The sequence below is a fragment of the Artemia franciscana genome, chromosome 4 (genome assembly GCF_032884065.1).
Source record: "Artemia franciscana chromosome 4, ASM3288406v1, whole genome shotgun sequence".
In the NCBI taxonomy this organism is placed as follows: domain Eukaryota; kingdom Metazoa; phylum Arthropoda; class Branchiopoda; order Anostraca; family Artemiidae; genus Artemia; species Artemia franciscana.
In genome coordinates, this window is record NC_088866.1 from 22,310,089 (window position 1) to 22,330,444 (window position 20,356).

Below are 20,356 nucleotides of genomic sequence, written 5' to 3' on the forward strand. Positions count from 1 at the left end.
TCGCTGAAATGTTAATCTTCTAGAATGGTTGAAGCACATAGGTACACACACATCAATCCTTAGGGTGGTGAGGGGATTAAACCATTTTTTTCTAAACAGAATGTACAGTGGAGATTAGACCTCCATTTTCTAATTCTTTCTAGAGAGCGGGGATATAGATAAATTATGCTACTTATATTATTCTTTAAATTGGCAATTTTATTAGTTTCAGTCCAAAGCAACAACACCAAGATTTAAAATACACTAGCTTACGACAATAATATGACATAGCGTCGCTGTTAAGCCCAAATGTCGAATCTGACATTTTACAAAATTCTGAAAAAATAACCAAAAATCATTTGCCGAGTTGCATTAAAAGGGAGCATTATCAAAACAATCTATGTTCAATTATTCTTTGGTTTTCCTGCTCTACAGTATCCTCCTGGCCTATCCTTTGAGAACAACTTAGCAAAATATTTTTAGCAACTACTTCAGGTGTGTGAAAATATTAGATTTGACATTTTAGAAGTACAAGGTCTTTCGAGGATCCTTCGATTTTCTTGCTTTATATTATCCTGATGACCATTTAGCTCGTCTGTTGACTTTAAATCGTTTTGTTGAGTTATTTCTACATAAGATAGTGATACAACTTGATGTAAACATTTCATTTGGCTGTATATTGAACCTAAATACCAAAGCTAAACATTGAAATAAAATTGACAAAACCTGATAAAATTCTGTCGATTCCTTTATTGCATTAAAAGTTAGCGTTAGCAATGTTAAAACAGAATATACTTTTCAGAAAATTAAACTATTTCAGTTTTCAGGATTTGGCTTTGTTTTCAATACGTCTAAATGTCGTATCTGAAGTTTTGAAGTTCATAAAAAAAGGCCAAAAAAGCGAGTCTCGGAAGCTAGCATAAAAGAGAAAAGAAAATCCGTTACAATAAGGAATAATCGCTTGTTTTTAGGCAAAAAAAAGTAAGCCCTTTTCAAAAATCAATTCATTTATCTGATTATAAAAGTCTGCACTCTATGATGAAACTTTTATCTGTTATATAGTATCAATGACACCATGACACAGTTTCCCGATCAGCTATTGGCTGATCGGTACTACTGAAAAGTACTACTGACGTAGGCTGTCATATATACAAGATAAGTGAATAGAATACGGTTGCAAGGCCTTCTCGCTTCCTCTTATCATACTAAATATTATTTTAATCAAAACCCAGTACTAGGGAGCCGAGTTTTGCTCAGTGAAAAGACAGTTTTTTTTAATCTCTTTCGCAATACAGCCTAAATTTCATTCAGTGTAAACAGTAATCCCACTTGGGTGTAGGACGTCCGGTTATTTGTAACGTCATTCCAATGAATTTTGTTTTCAAAATCAATGAGGGCCCTAAAAAAAATTCTCAAAGTCACGACCTATCTAGGTCACTTTTTTACACCAGAAAACGAATAATTATCTTATTACGAACAATCATATCAAACGAAAAATAAATACCGAGCAAAGCTTGCTTCCCTGGTATACGCCCATTGAAGCAACAGTCCAATGAAGTGACAAATACTGTAGGCTAGGCTCTTTTTATATGTTTTTTTTTTTTTTGCAGTTAAAATGAGCAGTAAAGTAACTAAAATGAGACAATATTGCACCAAAGCACACCATTCATGTTTGCCAAAAATAGTCATTCATTACTTCACGCGCTTACTCATTATTTCAAGCAATAAAACTAGAAATTATCAAATTTAAAACTACCCTTAGTCTTCATGAGGGATTCCCTTCTGCAAAAAACAAATAGCATTGTGCTAATTTAGTAATTATTTTAATTTGCCAATTTAATAAGATGGGTTAGTTTAAAATAAATTAGCTAAGGAACATATTTATAATGATGCTTGCATAAAAATTGATTGTACATTCATGGGTTTTCATCAAGAACAAAAAAATAAATAAATAAAACAGAATTAATTGTATATATGTAAATAGACCAGTTCCGTCAACGTCCTGTCTGCAGTCATGTTTTTATTTTGTTTTCGCCCAAAACAGCACAACTGAATTCATGTTTGGTTGTTACTGCATCTAAGCGGTTAGTCCCTTAATTGTTTTGTACCTCTTCCGGACCCTCTCATTCCCCCCCCTCAAAAAATAAATGAATAAAGTTATAATTTAACAACTGAACCTTAATATAAGAATTGGTGAGAAACCAGCCTATGTCCTGCCATGTTCATTTCTTTCTCAAAGCACTAAATTGGACGAGGGCATTACGTACATGCTGAATTAATTTCATTAAATATACAACAGTACAGCAAAACAAATGATAGTGTTATTTCTGTTTGAAGGTCAATGTGGTAACGCAAGCGTACCAAAATAGATACGCGTCATCCACTCGAGTGCCCGAGAATCCGTTAGGGAGGCTTTATGTTTGAAGCAAACAAGGCCAAAACACGACAATCGTAGAATGCGATTACCTCATCAATCATAGAAGAGATTAGACAAAACTGTTCAGAAAAGCTGTATTTAAAACAAAGAAGTCAGCTTATAAATTCTAAATTGAACTTTTGCAGGCTTGAATGAATATTAATCAATCACAGTTGTTTATACCACAAGGCACATTAGTAAAATCAAACCGATATTAAACGATTGTTTAATATTAAACAAAAATAAAATCAATATTAAACGAAAAAAGCAACAATAAAATACAAGAAAGGAAAAGCAGCATCCTTACAAAAAAAACTTCGCAAATGGTGAAGTATAATAACACAGGCAAGAAAAACTAAGAAAATTTAAACCTCAAATCCGAGTACGTAAAGTGTGTTTAAGAGATTGATCGATCATTTATTTTTATCCCTTTTTTTTATCTTTGAATGGTATATAGTCAAGATATTTTTCCATATTTGGTATTTATTATAGGAGAAAAGGCTGCATTTATAACTAGGAAATTGGGATAGAATATTTACTATCCTGCCGTTTGGTACAAAAATCCCAACAGATTAAAAAGACTGATTATACAATTACAGAGCAAAACCAAGTTTCACATTGTGTTGGGTCATTTTTGAGGATAAGATTAAATACAGCTTTTTATAAAAGCCTAGAAATTTGGATTTTTGAGATAAATAACCGATTTAAAAGAGACCATTGCTATGCAACTGTGAAAAAACTGGTAAAAAAGAAGAAACAATATCACATACAAGGACAGTCATTAGGATATTAAAGAGCGATAAATGAGATGAATCTATAGAAAAAACATGTGCTGCACTGTTGCCATGATACTTAATATTAAAACTAATTTTTCGATTTAAAAGTAAAAAAGGACGAATTTTTTGGCAAGTAGTAAATTTTTATGACCTTCATGTGCAGCACAGTTGACATGATGGTAATATTAAAGCTGATTATTAAGATTAAAAAGAGTAACTTGTCTAAACTGAGATTCTACTTTTAGTGAGAATATTGCATTTACATAAATCAGGTATCTTCAACACAAAACCCGTACTTCTTAGGAAAAAAGCGCTACCATTCCAAAAATCCACATTGAAAATATTAAAAGATATAGAATGACACATCTAAATGAGGTGATGTACTGACCTTTTACAGATCAAGACTAGTTTCACAAATCATTGTGAAAATATGTACAGATTGGCAGCCAAACTTTTAGTGAGAATATTGCATTTACATAAATCAGGTATCTTCAACACAAAACCCGTACTTCTTAGGAAAAAAGCGCTACCATTCCAAAAATCCACATTGAAAATATTAAAAGATATAGAATGACACATCTAAATGAGGTGATGTACTGACCTTTTACAGATCAAGACTAGTTTCACAAATCATTGTGAAAATATGTACAGATTGGCAGCCAAACTTAATCACAGATTCTTAAATTGACAAGAATAATTCACAAGAATTGATTGTACAGCAGAGATTCTCAAATACACATAAATCAGGCCCAAAATTTTTTATCAGTAGATAAAATTGCTGTAAGAGAAAGACTATATATCTGATATATAATGTCATTTTAAGGAGTTACATGGGTTACTTAATTTAAAAAAATAAATTTACAAGAATAATAAACATAAAGAAAATTTGAAAAGATTTTGATGAATTTCTGCTCTTAGCTAATCTGGAATCGAACGAGAAAATTAAATTCTAAAATCTGTAGTTTCTATTAAACAAAGAGACAAATTTATTACTCAAAGTTTCATTTTAGGGTTTTATTTCTAGAAGTTAATTGAAAAAAAAAGACAGGTGAGAACCTTTAAGTATCAAGCCACAATGAAGTAATTGAGCGGTCTAAGTATTCAAAATCTGCAGCAGAAGTTAAAAATTAAAATGTAAGAAATGTATCTTCAAAAAATAGTTGTTATATAAGTGCCAATATAGGCTTTTATATTTATTATTTACTAAAAGGAAAAAAAGTTACAGTAACAATAAATAAAAAAAAGAAAAAAATACTGAGAAACTAGTTAATATGCACCGGCAGATCAAAAACTAAACATAGAGCTCCATTTAAGTGTTTCGTTTATCTGTATGTTAACTGAAATAAAGTAAGTCAAAAATTAAGAAAAGGACAATAATTGGAAGAGAACTTCCAATTATTGCTACAGTTGGCAAACCAATAATTAATACCTACTACAATTATCACGGTTGATCACAAACCAGGAGTCTATTTCAGTGACTAATTCTAGGACGACAGATTAGTGACATCACAGATCATTAACAGCAAAAAAGTGACATGAATCAATTTTAAAAACAAAGGGAAAAAAATTGCAGATTGTAGCTCAAAATCCAAGGTTGTCAGTGTTTTTATTTATGTTCTCTTCAATTTTAAAAACTACACAAAGAATTTTAATCTAGTTTCGAATTTGAAATAAACAAATATTTTAGTGCTATTAGGTACATCTTTTCCTGTATGTTCAATGAATTAAATGCATGAAATTTCCTTCAAATAAAGAAAATAAATCTATTTACACTGAAAACCCTGGATATAAGCAACAGTTAAAAAAAAACTCACACGGTATCTGCTCTTTAGCTTTAGAACCCCAAAAAAATAAGTAAATAAATAAAACGTGTATATAAGTATAATCTGTTTCAGCTTCTTGTTAATGACAATGTGATGTATGATAGCTACAAGCCCCAATCTCGGTACAGAAAATTGACATTCAAGGTCAGTGCTTGTGGTATGTGAATGCACGCGTCTGCTACAGCACGTACACAAGCCAGACCAACTTTAAAGCTATCGCCAACAAAAAGAAACCAAAGGAAAGTGTCAGTAGAAATACTAAGCATTTCAGAAATTTTTACTAAAAATTAATCAAAATTTACTAGGATGTAAATTGAAGAAATTGAAAAAAAAATGTTTTCATCAACAAGGAGATTTATGGTTTGGTGTTGTTATATATTGTAATTTTCTGCCACAAAACGTAGCAATTAACGCGAAAATATTAAGAATCCGAGCCTCGCTTCACAGCTATCAAGCGGGAATGTCTTTCTCTAAAAAATTAAAATTAACTGACTTGTCAAATTGCGTTTGCGATTCCTAGAGGCTAGGAGGGATACACGAATTTTCCCAAAGTCACGACCTATCTAGATCACTTTTTCTTACACTGGGAAACGAACAATTATCTTATTACGGACAATCATATCAAACTAAAAATAAATACCGAGCAAAGCTTACTTCCCTGGTATACAAATTATTATTGTAATTTTCAGCCACAAAACGTAGCATTTAAGGTAAAAATATTAAGAATCGTACAAAAAAACGAAAAAAGAGAAACAATAGGAATAATTGTGAAAACTTCGGGAAGTAAGCAGAGGTTCAAAGTCCCCCAACCCCCGTGCATGTGTAAATTTCAGAAAAATACATATAGAGCATAACAGATTGACTTAAAAAAATAAACAATACATTAAACAAATTAGCCCCACATGTAAATACAAAGTTAGGCGAATTTTCACTGATAAGGTAGGTTTATCTAGATCACACTTCATCGCAAAAAAGACAAAAATTGAAGGACTAAGGTTGGAAAAATTACATTTAAAACAGGAAAAAGAAATAAAAAAAACTGGCCTTCCCAAAACCAAAAGAGATTGGATATGCAATTTTGTTTCGTTTAAATGGCGCTTAAAACTTTAAAATGGCTTATAGCTAAAAGGGGAAAAAATATGTTAACAGACAAGTTTATTGAATAGAAGTTCAGTGACCAATGTTTAACTGTAACCTCACTAAATTGATAACATCATGCTATAGCTAATTAATTTGAAATACATGCAACTAATTTGAAAAAGCGGTTAGTCTTTAAATGGGAATGAACTTATAAAAATATTTTTAAGGAAATTGGAATTTTATTCGAGGGTGCGGGGTATAGAGTAGAGATTTGACAGGATTACGTCGGTGAAGGAGCGTGTGCAGCTATATGAGTACTAGGTGGCTTTTTTCTACAGCGATCTATTTGTAATTAATTCAACTTTTAATCTTATGGTAGGGAGGTATGCTACCCTAAGACCCTCCCTGTATCCGCCCCTGTTAGTAGTAGTAGCAGCAATTTGAAAAAGAAATTAACCAATGGTGCTGATAAAATAATTAGATCCTAAAGTAGAAGTTAACGAAATGCAATTAACCTTAAATCACACCTTCTAAAATGGGAAAAAAATTATCATCAGGCAAATTCTCTTATTAGCAGTTCATACACGTCTCTTAATCCTCAATTTAATAAAGAAAAAGAATTAAATGACTACTAATAGATTTACCATAAGGATTGCGATAAAAGTCTTTTGATCTTCGACATTCGCATTGGGCCAACTCACAATTACGAACTTGTACATAGATAGACAAATTATGATAAAAATCAAAACTAAACAAATCCTTATCCCAATAACCTACTTTAACGGCGTAAATCCACTCATAGGAGGAGGAGGAAGGGGTTGACTCCTTTCTCCTTTTTGTGCAGACTGAGGCTTACGGTTTAAAGCACAAACATAGTACATACGGTTTAAGCACATACGGTTTAATTTTCACTGTCTATTAACTTTCGAAGTACTAGCTTTAGGACTTTGTGGTACCCTTGTCGGTGGAGGCTAGAAATCCAGCACTTCCCGCACTGGATCCGCTTTGGCTGATATTGACTGCAGAATCCGGTTGGAACTGAGCTTGTGGCTCGACACCAGGGTTAAAGTCAGGACTTATACCCAGATCTGAATAAATCTCCTTCAGGATTAGAAATACAGTTTCTTCTGACTGCCTAAAAAAACAAAATTTATCGATAAAGCTCATCTTCTAAAAATATGCTTAATATTTTCACGGAGAGAGGGAGCCAAGGGAACAATATGCTGTATTGTTTCCGTGTCCTCAGTTTTGAATTTTAGAAGTCAGGATATATCTAGCTCCAAAGTGTAAATATTAAACAATACCAGATCGGCTTATCCCAAACAATGTCAATAATGATCAAATTTTTTTACTTCAAAGCATAATGTTTAAATTAGTGTACAGTATATTATTTCCTGTTTTACCATTCACTAAAATCCGCCAAGAGCAAAAAAGTAGTCCAACAAATCACATTTTAAACTTGGATATATATTAATATGTAAAATTGCGGAATTTTTGCAGAATCATCAATTCTACAGGACTCTTAAGCTTTTTAACCAAGGAGGGACTTGGCCCTTCCAAGCTTTGACTCCTAGCCTCTCCTAAAAGTTGACAAATATCTGAGCGCTGCAAGAGGCAGTACTGCTGTGGAAGGAACTGATTATTTCCGAAATGGACAGAGTTGGATCATACGATCAATTTAAATCGGTTTGGGTATCATTAGATCCATCAATAAGTCGGGTTAAATAAGTTCAGGCCGTATTTCGAAGGTTTAGATCTGAGGTTTAAAATCCCAACCCGTGAAATTTTCAGAAATACGGCCCCGCTTTTTTCAATGGATTTTCGTTTCATTTCGGGCTACTCACTATTTTTGGATTGAATGTGGCCACTGCGTCTTATTCTTTCCTTTCAACAGCCAGCGCAATAGCGCTGCCTAAGTAAAGAGCGACGAGGGCCCAATCAATTATTTATATTTTATTTTTTCATTTGGTTTTAGACCAAGGCAACTCCTATTGAAGGAGCTGTCGTAGAAACTTCGAAAATGCCTCATTCGATTAAAAAATCAAAGGGCTAGTGCCCTTTTTAACAGTCGAAAGAGATTGGACGGCAAATAACACCCTCTCCCACGCCCGCCATTTCCCAAACACACCCAAACAAAACTTTGAGATAGCCATTTTGGTCAGTGTAGTGGAAAGGTCCAAAAATAATCTATTTGAGGAGGACACCCCCTCCTCCCTACAACCTTTCAGGGCAAGGGTTGTAAGTCATGCCCTATGTCATATAAGGTTTGCATGAAAGGGTGCGTATAAACTTTGGAGGGGTTTATTGCATTACTAATCAGAAGTTATAGTGTCCTTTTTGAGATTCACAGTGATGGGAAAGTGGATATCCCCCCTCCTCGTCTTTTCCCGAAATGAATCGCATCTGATACAAATTTTGAGATGATCATTTATTGTACTAGAAACTTCGGAAAAAACCTCATTCGATTGGAAATTGAAAGAACTATTGTCCTTTTTAATACTAGAAAGTGATTGGAGGGCAACTAACCCCCTTCCATGCCCACCATTTTCCCAAACACACCCAATTAAAATTTTGAGATAGTCATTTTGTTCTACGTAAATGAAAGGTCCAGAAATTGTGTCTTTGAGGATGACGACCCTCCGAGAGCCCTCAGGGCAAGGGTTGTAAGTTATACCCTGGGGGCATATAAGGTATATATAAAGGGTAATCGTGTAAATTTAGGGGTGGGGGCGGATTGGATTGATAATCAGAAGTTTTGGTGCCTTTTTTGAGATTCAGAGTGATGGGAGGGTGGATACCCCCCCCCTCCACAAACACACACCCCGTATTTTCCGAAATGACTCGGATATAAATTTTGAAATGACCATTTGTTGTCGCGGAAACTTCAAAAAGAGGTAATTTGATTGGAAATTGAAAGAGCAAGTACCCTTTTTAATGGTCGAAATTGATTGGAGGGCAGCTAACCCCTCCTCCCACAACCCCAATTTCCCCAAACACACCCAATCAAAATTTCGAGATAGCCATTTTGTCCGTATAATTTCAATGACTTAAAGAACATGAAAATTGGAACTTGGAATGTTACAACGTTAAAAAATGACCATTGTATCGATATTTTGATTGACGCATTCAGACGATTCGAACTATTAGGAGTTTCGGAAACTCATATCCCAGGAGTAAGAAGCAACAAATTACGTGATATAGAATTTGTTTTACTCAGGAAGGAAGGATGGGGTACATAGACAAGGAGTAGGGCTCATGATGAATAAGGAAGCTTTTAAGTCTTGTTTAGGCTGGGAAGGTATTAATAATAGAATACTAATTGCTCATTTTATGACTAAAAAGTTCAGGGTATCAGTTATAGTAGCATATGAACCTGTTGAGCCGACTGACGGAGATACTAGTGACTTAAGACGAATTTTACTTACAGTTACAGGAGCAAATAGACAGGTAGAAATATGGTGTTATTACAAGGGGATTTAAATGCCCAGGTCGGTAGAAATAGGGATAGATGGTATCCTAGCCTAGGTAAATTTAGTGTAGGTAAAGAAAACAGTAATGGCTACAGACTTCTACAATTTTATAGGTATAATAATCTAGTTGTAACCAATACGGTGCTTGGTTATAAAATGGCCCATATGTTGACATGGTATTCACGTGATGGTAAGGCAACAAACCTTATTGATTATGTTATAGTAAACCGAAGACTGGCAGGATCAATACAAGATACTTGGGTATATAGGAGTTTTGTTATTGATGTTAAAATTAAAGATCACCAACTAGTAGTGTCTAGGGTTAATTTAAAGCTTAAATTTCGGAAGGGTAACTACCTCCCAGTAAATTATTATGTTGGTAGACTCCAGGAAGAGAATTTGAGATAAACTGTCCAGGAACAGTTAAATACTAAACATGAAAGTTCAAAATTTGACAATGTGGAAGATGTTTGGGATAATTTCAGAAAAACAATTTGTGAAGTTGCTGATTGTGTCTTAGAGAAAGTTGCTGATGGTGTTTTAGGGAAGAAAGTTAAGACTGCAGCTAGGAATATTAGTAAAAAAGCCTTATGTTTAATGGAGAGGCGAAAGGGTCTGTACAATAATTGTCTGAAGAATTATCCCAAAATTCGTCACAATAGGATATAAAGATGAAGTATTCGAGATATTTGGTATAGAACCGAAATGTTCCTTTACAATTGATGTTTCCCACTTTCTTTACACCTATTTCCACCTCCCTGAGTTCTATTGATCTCCTTTTTCTTGAGATCGTTTTCCCAGTGTCTCTGACCATGTACTTTACGCGAAGATACTTTTGTTTTACGTGAATAGAAAGAAAAGAAAGAGGATACTAAAAAAAATGGAAATAAAAAAGTAAAGTAAATAGAAGACAAAGGAAAAAAGAAGATAAACAAATTGAGAGAAACAGAAGAAGTTAAATAGGAGAAACTCACTGAAAAGAAATTGGTCATAAACAAATAAAAGTGGTGATTAAAAAAAAGAAGAAAAATTGAGAAAAAGAGCAAAAGGTGAACCAACAGAATCATGGATTAAACAAATAGAATTTGCTGAAAAAATAAGAAGAATTGAAAGAACAAAGATGATCGAAAAATAACTTTGCAGAACGCAACAAAAATATGTGTACATGTATTTTTATTACTTTATAAGGGTTGGACAGAAAATTTGGTGGTGTGACGTGGGGGTTTTCAGACCAAGTAACACCCCACCCTCCTGACTATGGCCCTGGGAGTAACGGTGACCTGAGTTGGGAGGCAATTCGTCTTTTATTTATAAATATCTTATTTCAAGCGTTGTGAAAAAAAAACAACTAATATAAATACTAATAGTTTTAAATCCCACAGAAAACACCTGAAAATTACAAAATTCGCCTGTTACTAGAGCGTGTAATTTGGCCTAGATATAAGAGAAGCATTCAACCTATGAAATTTAAACGAAAATTGTGTGGAATGAATATCAATTTTCAATAATACAGAAGACATACTGTTTTTAAAGGCCTGAAATAACTCAAGACAGACCGATATAAAGCTTCAGGGTTGTTGATAGAATGTTACACTTTTTTTTCGCATTATTTTGTTATCAGTAGCTACCTAGATTGAAATGGAACAAAGATGAAGCTGAAAACGCCCAACATAAGATGTCTTTGCAAAACTGGATTAAGCAAGTAAAAAAATTGCAAGGAAAACAAAGGGAAAGAATAGAGAGGAAGAACAACGGTGAGAGAGCCAACTTACCAATATTCGGAATGAGCATAACATGCAGATACTGTTTCACTACAACTTGCTAGTAGACCCTTTGGAAGAACATAATCTATCCTCCTGCCTTCGTTTAGAGCCCAAACTGGAATATCAACATAGACTGGGTCGTTAGATCCTCCGAGTTCAGCAAAACCTGAACTTGGACTTGGCTTAAGCTAGAAACGAACAAAGGCAAATATTTAGCGGTTCCACTCTCCATAAAGAAACACTATAGAATCCTGGATAATGCTTGAAAACATTTAAGACTCTAATTTAGTTTTTGGGTATTGTCAAGGATTAAATGATCTGGCAGAAGAAATTTTCCAGGGTGGAATACAAGGGAGGAATGTGTGGACATATATTAAGTGAAGCTTTATGGAGATTAAGAAGTTGGGCAAGTTTATGGGTACAGGTATGATTCATAGGAATCATTTCCTTTAGTTTATTTGTGATTTAATCTGGATTTAGGGGTGTGAATTTGTTTATAATTTGAATAATGTTATATTTTTTGTATTAACTATGGTCCGTCTACATCAATTGATATTATTCTAAAAAATAATTAATTAATGGCCCAGATTTATGGTCCCTATAAAATTTTTGGGTATATTTTTTTATAGTTCCACTGTGAATATTTTAAATCTATAAATTTTAAGCTCCTAAGTTTTGTTATATTCCTTGAGAAAATTGTGATTTCAGGACAAAGCTACAGTTGTAACTTCCACCTTAATGACAAGATGCTTATGTTAATGAATTCAATAGCTTCTGATCCATTCACTCATCAAGCCAAAACTATAACATTACTTATATGACTGCAAATGGATACATTTTCCCGATTTTTCTTATCTTTTTAAGATATAAATGGCTAAATGGCTGAATGGCTGTATAAGTTTACACTCAACCAATTAAAATAATAAAACTTCATCGGAGAAACACTACTGCCTACGCTGTAGTCTGAGAGCCATTATCGCTCTGAGAGCCAGAGGATTCTGCATCTCTTTTGGATTTCTTGGAAATATTACTGGAAGAGTCGATCTCGAATACCAAATACTGATTTTAGGATGACTTCCTGAAATTTTTGTTTTAATAAACTTCTGTACTTCAATCGAGAAATAATATAAAAGTACACAAAATGAGAAGAACCTTCTTATATGAAAAACTGGCTTGTTCACTTATAAACAGTTTCTAAAGTTGTCATAACGAATCATTTTTTTTTTTTAACATAGCTTTTTTTCTAGACAAGTTGAAAGTTTCTTTTTCAAAGTGGATAAACAGATCTTTTTCTTAAAAAAATGGATCTTATATTTGTTTAAAAAAAAAAAAAAATCTGTGACTTTTGAGTTTTTTTTTTTTGAAAAAGATTCCCCACGCTCTGTGTCAATAGAAAGTCCAAGCTTCGAAGATAAACTTTTTTTCGCTATCATTAACGGCCGAAAATCTTCAAAACCGCATTTCTTGAAATGAATCAAATGGATCATTCAGCTTATATACAGCTAGCAATAACTATTAGGGAATAAAGTTTTATCCTATCTTTAATCTTGGCGGGTGAAACTAACAAAACAAAGAGAGATTGGAACATCTATTGGATTCCTGACATATTCAATGGGAAAGCAGAGGTAAGAGTTCGAGAGTTAAAATGGGAACACAACCATCTAATAGCATACCTGAATCGGGTTTTCTGTGCCTTGCTCCGTGCCTCCAACACGATTGCTAAGAGCTGACATAACAATTTCCCAGGCATTCATAACCACCTGTCTCAATCCAGCCATAGATTGGGAAACCGTTTGAGTTTCTTGATTAAGTCGATGCATCAAGACGGGGGGAATGAATTCCATTAGAGGGTCAATAAGGGGTTCTACCCTGAATGCTATGAGGTCGTGCGGATGAAAAATGTTAAACATCTTTGGGCATGATGGAAACTTAAAGTCGGCCCCCAAAGTTTCTTTCCCCCGAACAGCAACAAACACACCTAAAAGTACAAAGAAGACATGTTCTTCATTAAATGGTATTTGGAGTGATACAACAATGAAAAAAAAAATCTGCAAAAAGTGTATAACGATTAAAACAGAAGAAGGAGAATCTGAAAGGGAAACAACTGCTTCCATCCTTTATTGAAAGATTTGCCCCAAATTATCCATTTCCAAAAAAAAGTTGTTGAACTTGACTTTAACTGAATAGCTTTAATTCACTAAAAGTTATTAAAGAGCATGTAAAAAAAAATTACAAACTAATTCCTGAAGATCCAACAAGATTTGAAAGTCCAATTTTAGACAATATAAAAAGTATTCAAGCGATTACTGGAAATAACTGAAGAGAAATCACCCGACATATTCACTTTTTTCATCTATTTTTAAAGAAGGAGCAAGGCCACTAACACAAATACTAACAAAGAGAAAAAAAAGACAATTAGCAAAAGCACACGCTTCAGCGTCATGAAGGTTATATAATAGATGTAATAGGCAATGTATAACACCAAATACACAGCCAAACGGCCAAAATTGTCAAAACGGTTTGAATATTTAGAAACACAAACCGCGTATGTTCAAATATAAGAAGAAGCGAAAGCCAATAATTGATCCAAAGATTATAGCGTCAGTCATCCCTAAGAGGGAAGCCAAGGTGTCGCGCTTTTCCTTCGTTGGTTTTAACATTACAATTTTGCAGTAGAATCGACGAATTCAAATGGCGAGATCTTGCTTTGAAAAGCAAACATTAGCATCCATTCATTTCCAAGCATATTCACTGTAATTATGTCTGTATCTTATGTTAGATAAACTATTAAGATAGGAAAATTGCTATTCAAATTTTTCATATTTTCCAAATTTCAAAACCTTCTACCATAAATCTTCCCTACGATTGACAAATCATAGAAGTTACACAGGGAGTTGAACATAACCCAGCTAATGAAATTAGACATATTATTAATTATATGAATCCATAACCCCCCCACTAGACATGACCTTGGTTATAATATGTTCTATTCGAGAATGAATAGGAAAGAAAAAGATGATTTCTCTCATGCAGAATATTTACGTTTGACTTTCCCTACATTTCGTCTGTAAATGTATATTTTTCGGTAGTTTTCTTCGTGTTTTAAATTTTATTTAAAAAATCCTTTGCAACTGAAACTATATTTAATTTATCAGGATTTAAAATAAAACTACTGATAAGTCCAAAGCTACAGAGCGAAAATGTGAAAAGTTCTGCAAGAAGGATCTGCGATTTAAGTTCTTTAGGGCCCTTCAATCATTTCGATACGGCGACCCTAACATTTTCACAGACTAATCTAAACGTCCAGTCACTTTGTGAGCAGAATTTCCAGAGAACAGAAAACACAATTTTTCACTACTTTTTAGAGCGTATGAAGACAAAAGCATTTCTAAAAAGTTTTAATTTTAATACTTTTATTCAAATTATTGATTCAATTAGGTGTGCAATATAAAATGCTCTTAAAATAGACAAGAAAAGTCACTTACTCGGGATTTACAACGACACTTGTTCAAGAGGAATCTGCATCAGAGCACTCTTCATCAAAAATGCATTCAGCAAAAATGCTGTATCAAGCATGCATTCAGGATATACACGTTGAATACAAAATATAAGAAAAGCATGTGCGTAGTATTGTATACAGTATGATGTTTAAAAATGTATGCAAATGAAAAAATTGTTTTAAACGTATGCAAAAACCGAAGAAAAAAGGGTGGAACAATACTAACCAATCGGTGATCCCATTGCGAAGAAACTTGCAACTTTAAACTCAATTGTCGGGTATTTGATAGATGGCTGTTCGGTCCCTTCTGATGTCAAGTTATAGCCGACAGATGATGCTTGAACTTCATGTCCGGCTTCATTCTGTTAAAATTTTGTGATTAAAATTTCCAAGCTTTACTTGAAGGGAAAATCAACTGAAGAATCATATATTGCTAGAATATTCTGAACTTTTAAAATACTAAGTCATATTGAAAAATGCTAACCGCTACTTCTGTCACCGACAGCTCATCACAGAACGAGGCCAGCTTAGGACAAAATAACGCTCCTCTTCCACCACTCTATTCTGCTCAGAGATTCATCCTTTACTCCCTGCCATGACGTTCACGCTTCCTTTCTTACAACCTCTTCCCACCACATTCAAGGACGCCCTGTTTTTTGTTTAGACTCAGATGGACTAATAAAAACAGTGAAGTCAATTAACGACAATGTAGGGGGGGGGGGGGTAAATGTGCTTTTCAAAATCTAGGGGGCGCAATTTTTCAATATTTTCAATAAAATGCAAAAACTGGAATTTTTCGATGAAAACACCCAAAAATGCATTGATCAGTCCATGGGAAATGGGAGGCGTACAAACGTCCCAATGCCCTTCCCACAATTGACGCAACAGCGGATTTTTGGCAGCCGTTCATCTTAACCGATAAACGAGATGTAGCCATTTTTGCCAAATTACCACGACAGACCCCCAGAGGCCCGTTTACCAGCTCAAAGTCAAATAAAAAAAAGCAGAGTGAGGGCCAGGGGCAACAACTGTTTTTTCAAAGTTAGGAGGGTGGTGAAAATTTTGTTGTTTTTCAATGAAGATACTAAAAGAGGAATTTTCAATGACAAATCCCAAAAAAAGTTATTTAACAAAAACTAGAAGCTTTATTTTAGGCAATCGTAGAACAAGACAGCTATTTTTACCTTTCTTTTATTAGAGCCCTAGAAAAAGGGATGAAACCAATTTTTTTCAGACATTTTATTCTTCAATATATAGTCACTCAATGGAAAATCACAATGAAAATCCACCCTGAATAATTAACTGGAGCTAAGCTAAGTATAATGTAAATAAACAAGCGATAATAAGTATCTAATTAGGTTAATTATTGAAAATACCATAAAGTAGATCTGAATCAGCAGTCTTGCCAATATTTTCCCAGAGCACCAATAATTTATACAAAACTATTATTACCTAACTATGACTATTGGCTAAAGTAGCTAGCCTATATATCTATGACATAAACATATGTGTATGTCATGACTTTCAGGGAATGTTCAGGAAAATGTCGAACTAAATCAAAAGATATTACGTGGATCCAGGTTGTCAAAATGACGTGCCTTCAATATATCATGGGCGGCTCTGGGTATGAAGATGAAACTTCTTCGCAACAGTTGAGGGTTAAAAGTTGAACTTTCAGGGAATGCAGAACTAAATCAAAAGACAATATGCGTATCCTGGTTGTCAAAATGACGTGAATTCAATATCCAAGGGACAGCTAAGGGTATGAACATGAAACTTTTTAGTAATGGCTAAGGATAATAAGTTGAACTCACAGGGAATGTTGATGGGAACGTCGAACTAAATCAAAAGACGCCATGTGCGTCCATGTTGTCACAATGACGTGCCTTCAATACCTCAGGAACGGCTAAGGGTATGAAGATGAAACTTCTTAGGAACAGCTAAGGGTATCAAGTTGAACTTTCAGGGAATGTCAACCTGAATCAAAAGAATTCATGCGCACCCAGGTTGTCAAAAGGACGCGCCCTTCAATATCTCAGGGACGGCTAAGGGTATGAAGATGAAACTTCTTAGGAATAGCTAAGGGTATTAAGTTGAACGTACAGGAAATGTTGATGGGAATGTCGAATTAAATCAAAAGACGCCATGTGCGTCCAGGTTGTCAAATGGACGTGCCTTCAATACCTCAGGCACGACTAAGGGGCATGAAGATGAAACTTCTTAGGAACAATTAAGGGTAAAGTTGAACTTTCAGGGAATGTCGACCTAAATCAAAATGATTAATGAGCATCCAGGTTGTCAAAACAACGCACCTTCAATATCTCAGGGACGGCTAAGGGTATGAAGATGAAACTTCTTAGGAATATCTAAGGGTATTCCTAACCCTTAGCTAGTTTGAACATACAGGGAATGTTGATGGGAATGCCAAACGTCCTAAGACTTGATTTCAAACTGAATGTAGTTTATACAATAATTATGCTGAACACAGTCAAAACCAACGCTCAGATCACCTTACACATTTTAATAATTTATTTATAATCCAATATTTTAATTCTTAAGCAGAAAACCTGAAAAACCTTAAAATATATTCTTAATATAAACTAATAATATAACTTAGATAGGCAATCAAAAACAAACAGATCCTATTTTTTAAAACTTTCTAAACAGAAGCTTTTAATAATTATTTCCAGCCACCTTGATTATTGTAGTGATTTAATTTATTTTTAGCTTTGATGATTTGAAAAATAATGTTCAAAAAACGTTCAGGTTTCTAATAAAAGGCAAATGACACAATAAGCTTAAAGGGTTTAGGGGTTGAGGGGGGGGGGGTTGCATTAGACAAACTCATGTTTGTAATTTTATGTTCGTTTTTGTTTGACTTAAGCATTACTATGAATTATTTACTCGTTTGGGGATTTATTTGTTCACCTATATCATTATTCGTTATCTTAATGTCGTTTATGACTTTTGTTTTAATTTTTGTTTGTTTCGGGTTTCATTTATTCTTTATTAGTAATTTCTAGTCATTCTTAGTTTAAATCATCATAGAACTTTATTGCAACTCGCCTTAATCTTTAATATTGCTTAATACTTTTCCTTGAAAAAACTTTTTTTAGAAATTTCTCAAATATTAATAACTATTATTAATATTAATAACAGATAAATAAAAACTATTAAGATTAATAAAAAAAATCAATAAACCTTTCGGCGTAGAAAGCCACTGAGATAGGCCTTTTCTGCAACTCCGCCTCCCAGCTGTAGCTTCTTAAAGATTTTGTCAATTATTGAGTCGTCGAGTTGATTGTCTTCAGGTGCTGAAATTTAATAATTATAATAAGTCAAAAGTAAAAATTAATTATTAATTTAATTAAAATTAATTGTAATAAAATTAACCTTTATTATCTTTATTATAATTGTAAAATAAATATTAATCTTTATTATTATTATAATTTTTTTTAAATTAAAAACAAAAAAGGTTATTCAAAAAGACCAATTTTATAGACTAAGGCATTAACAAAAACTTTTTTGTGTGATTGAAAAACTGCGGCTATTGTTCATTTTAAACGATTAAGACAGTCTTATTTCTTAGTTCATTTCATTTTAACGTTAATTTAAAAGCGATTAGAGGAGAGTCTTAGTTTAACTATTAATTAAGTCAAACTCATTACACTTAACTATACTTATTAACCCTCCACTTTAGGTACTAGTAAGGATAATGGGAAAATTGCTAATAACACAAGAGTGCCATTTTTCAACTGCAATATAATATGCGACAAATATAACTTCAATATGGATTTCTAGTTTGTACAATAGCGTGAATAAGGCTAATAATACTAAACAAAACACCATTTTAGTTTTGCTATTTATCTTAGTATTGGACCAGCATCTGGTTAAAAGTTGGGAGGAAATTGATTCAAAAGGAGAGGAAGGCGTTGTCTCTTATAATCATACAACATCCAATAATAAGAAACACGAAGAGGAAGCAGTAGGCTAAGTTAAATTTATATGCAATTATTTAGTTTCAGAAGCTTTATAAAACTTGTTTTTTTTTTGTTATTTCTGTTTTAGTCATTTTTAAGTTTATTATACGTATACGTATGTGTGCTCATTAAGTTAGTTTAAATTGCATGTTAATTTTGTAAAATTTGCTGGTTAAATGTACACTTTTATCACGTTCTGATTAATGTTATTTATACTTCGTCTTTATGATATTTAAGCATATGATACTTAAATTTATGTTTATATTGTCTCCTGCATTATATCAAGTTCAAGTTCTGATTTATGTTATCTATACTTTGTCTTTATGATATTTAAGCATATGATATTTAAATTTATATGTATATATTGTCTCCCACATTATAGGACATCTACCCTAAAGAAAATTTGATTGACTTATTCTCTTAGTGTCTTAATATTACTATGAGCAATAGAGTCGTTTTCCTTCACACATCAAAATAAAAATAAGATTTTTCAACAATCAATCCCAAGAGAGGAAAAATTCAAGCTTCAAAATTGAAATTTCTTTGAAAATAGCTAAAAAACAATACTGCACCTGTTTCAACCATTAAACGAATAAAGTCATTCCCAGATATAATAGCAACAAATTAATAGTGAATCAAATATCTATATCTCGAATGTTTTTGGCTTAAATTCGCTTTTTTAAGACTTTCTAATAATGCTCTATTATAGCAATTTTCTTAAAACGCCTCTCTATTAAATACAGTTTGCCCAAAGTGTTGGGTTAAACAGTTTACAAGCATAAACATTATCAGTGCACGTAAATACGAGAAAAAAATTCAGAAAAATTTAGAAAGGGACAAATTCATGCGACAATAATGTTCAGGTAGTGTTGTCAATAAGAATGCTCTATTACACCCCTCCTTCGACACAAATTGATTTCCATGGGATACTAACCATTCCTCAGATGGAAGTTTATAGAAGTGGAATGCAATATGAATTACTAGTGCTCTAGTTTTCTTTAAATGAGTGGCTTCAAATCTGAGCATTTTCAGATAAAAGTAAGGTAAAAAAAATATGGTTTTGGACTTTACAGCTCCTATCGGCAGTGCTGACATTCGTTCCATGGCCCTTCAGCCAGGAAGTGCAATGAGGAGTTGCCTCTTTTTAAACTCTTTTCTTTAGTTTTGCCTGTTTGAGCCAAAAGTCAAACAAAATCAAATCTTCAAACAAAGAAGATAAAAAAAATCGGTTAACATGTGATGCTATGGTGTTTATTGTTTGAAAATAGAGGTAGACGCGGTGGGTGAATGAGATGGGAAGGACATTATTTGGTATGTCCATTAAAAGTCACAAACAACAAAATCCCCTCCCTCAGGATTTTGAAAAACACCTTTTGTATCTTCAAAAAATAAAAAACAATCTTTAGCCCCTTACATTTTCGTGAATTAGTGCTCCTGTTAATCTTGATGTCCGTCTTTGAAAACGCTGTCCAATTCATGAACCAAGACGAAAATGGATGTAATTTTTCTACCTTGAAAATGAGAGCCTTTATTTTGTCCTAGCATTCACCAAATCTGTCTCGTATGTCTA

At 33.4% G+C, this 20,356-nt stretch overlaps 1 protein-coding gene across 2 annotated transcripts in view; it reads right to left on the minus strand.

Moving 5' to 3' along the window:
* Window positions 1-2,476: 2,476 nt before the first annotated feature.
* The window catches only part of LOC136026155 (phospholipase DDHD2-like), a 43,849-nt gene continuing 25,969 nt past the window's right edge, over window positions 2,477-20,356 (minus strand). For both annotated transcript variants that reach the window (XM_065702459.1, XM_065702460.1), the window contains exons 9-13: window positions 18,008-18,120; window positions 15,033-15,168; window positions 12,981-13,285; window positions 11,317-11,495; window positions 2,477-7,209 (exon numbers count right to left, since the gene is read on the minus strand). In XM_065702459.1, the coding sequence (XP_065558531.1) occupies window positions 7,014-7,209; window positions 11,317-11,495; window positions 12,981-13,285; window positions 15,033-15,168; window positions 18,008-18,120 (929 nt within the window). In that variant the 3' untranslated portion in view covers window positions 2,477-7,013. The remainder of the gene's footprint in view (window positions 7,210-11,316; window positions 11,496-12,980; window positions 13,286-15,032; window positions 15,169-18,007; window positions 18,121-20,356) is intronic.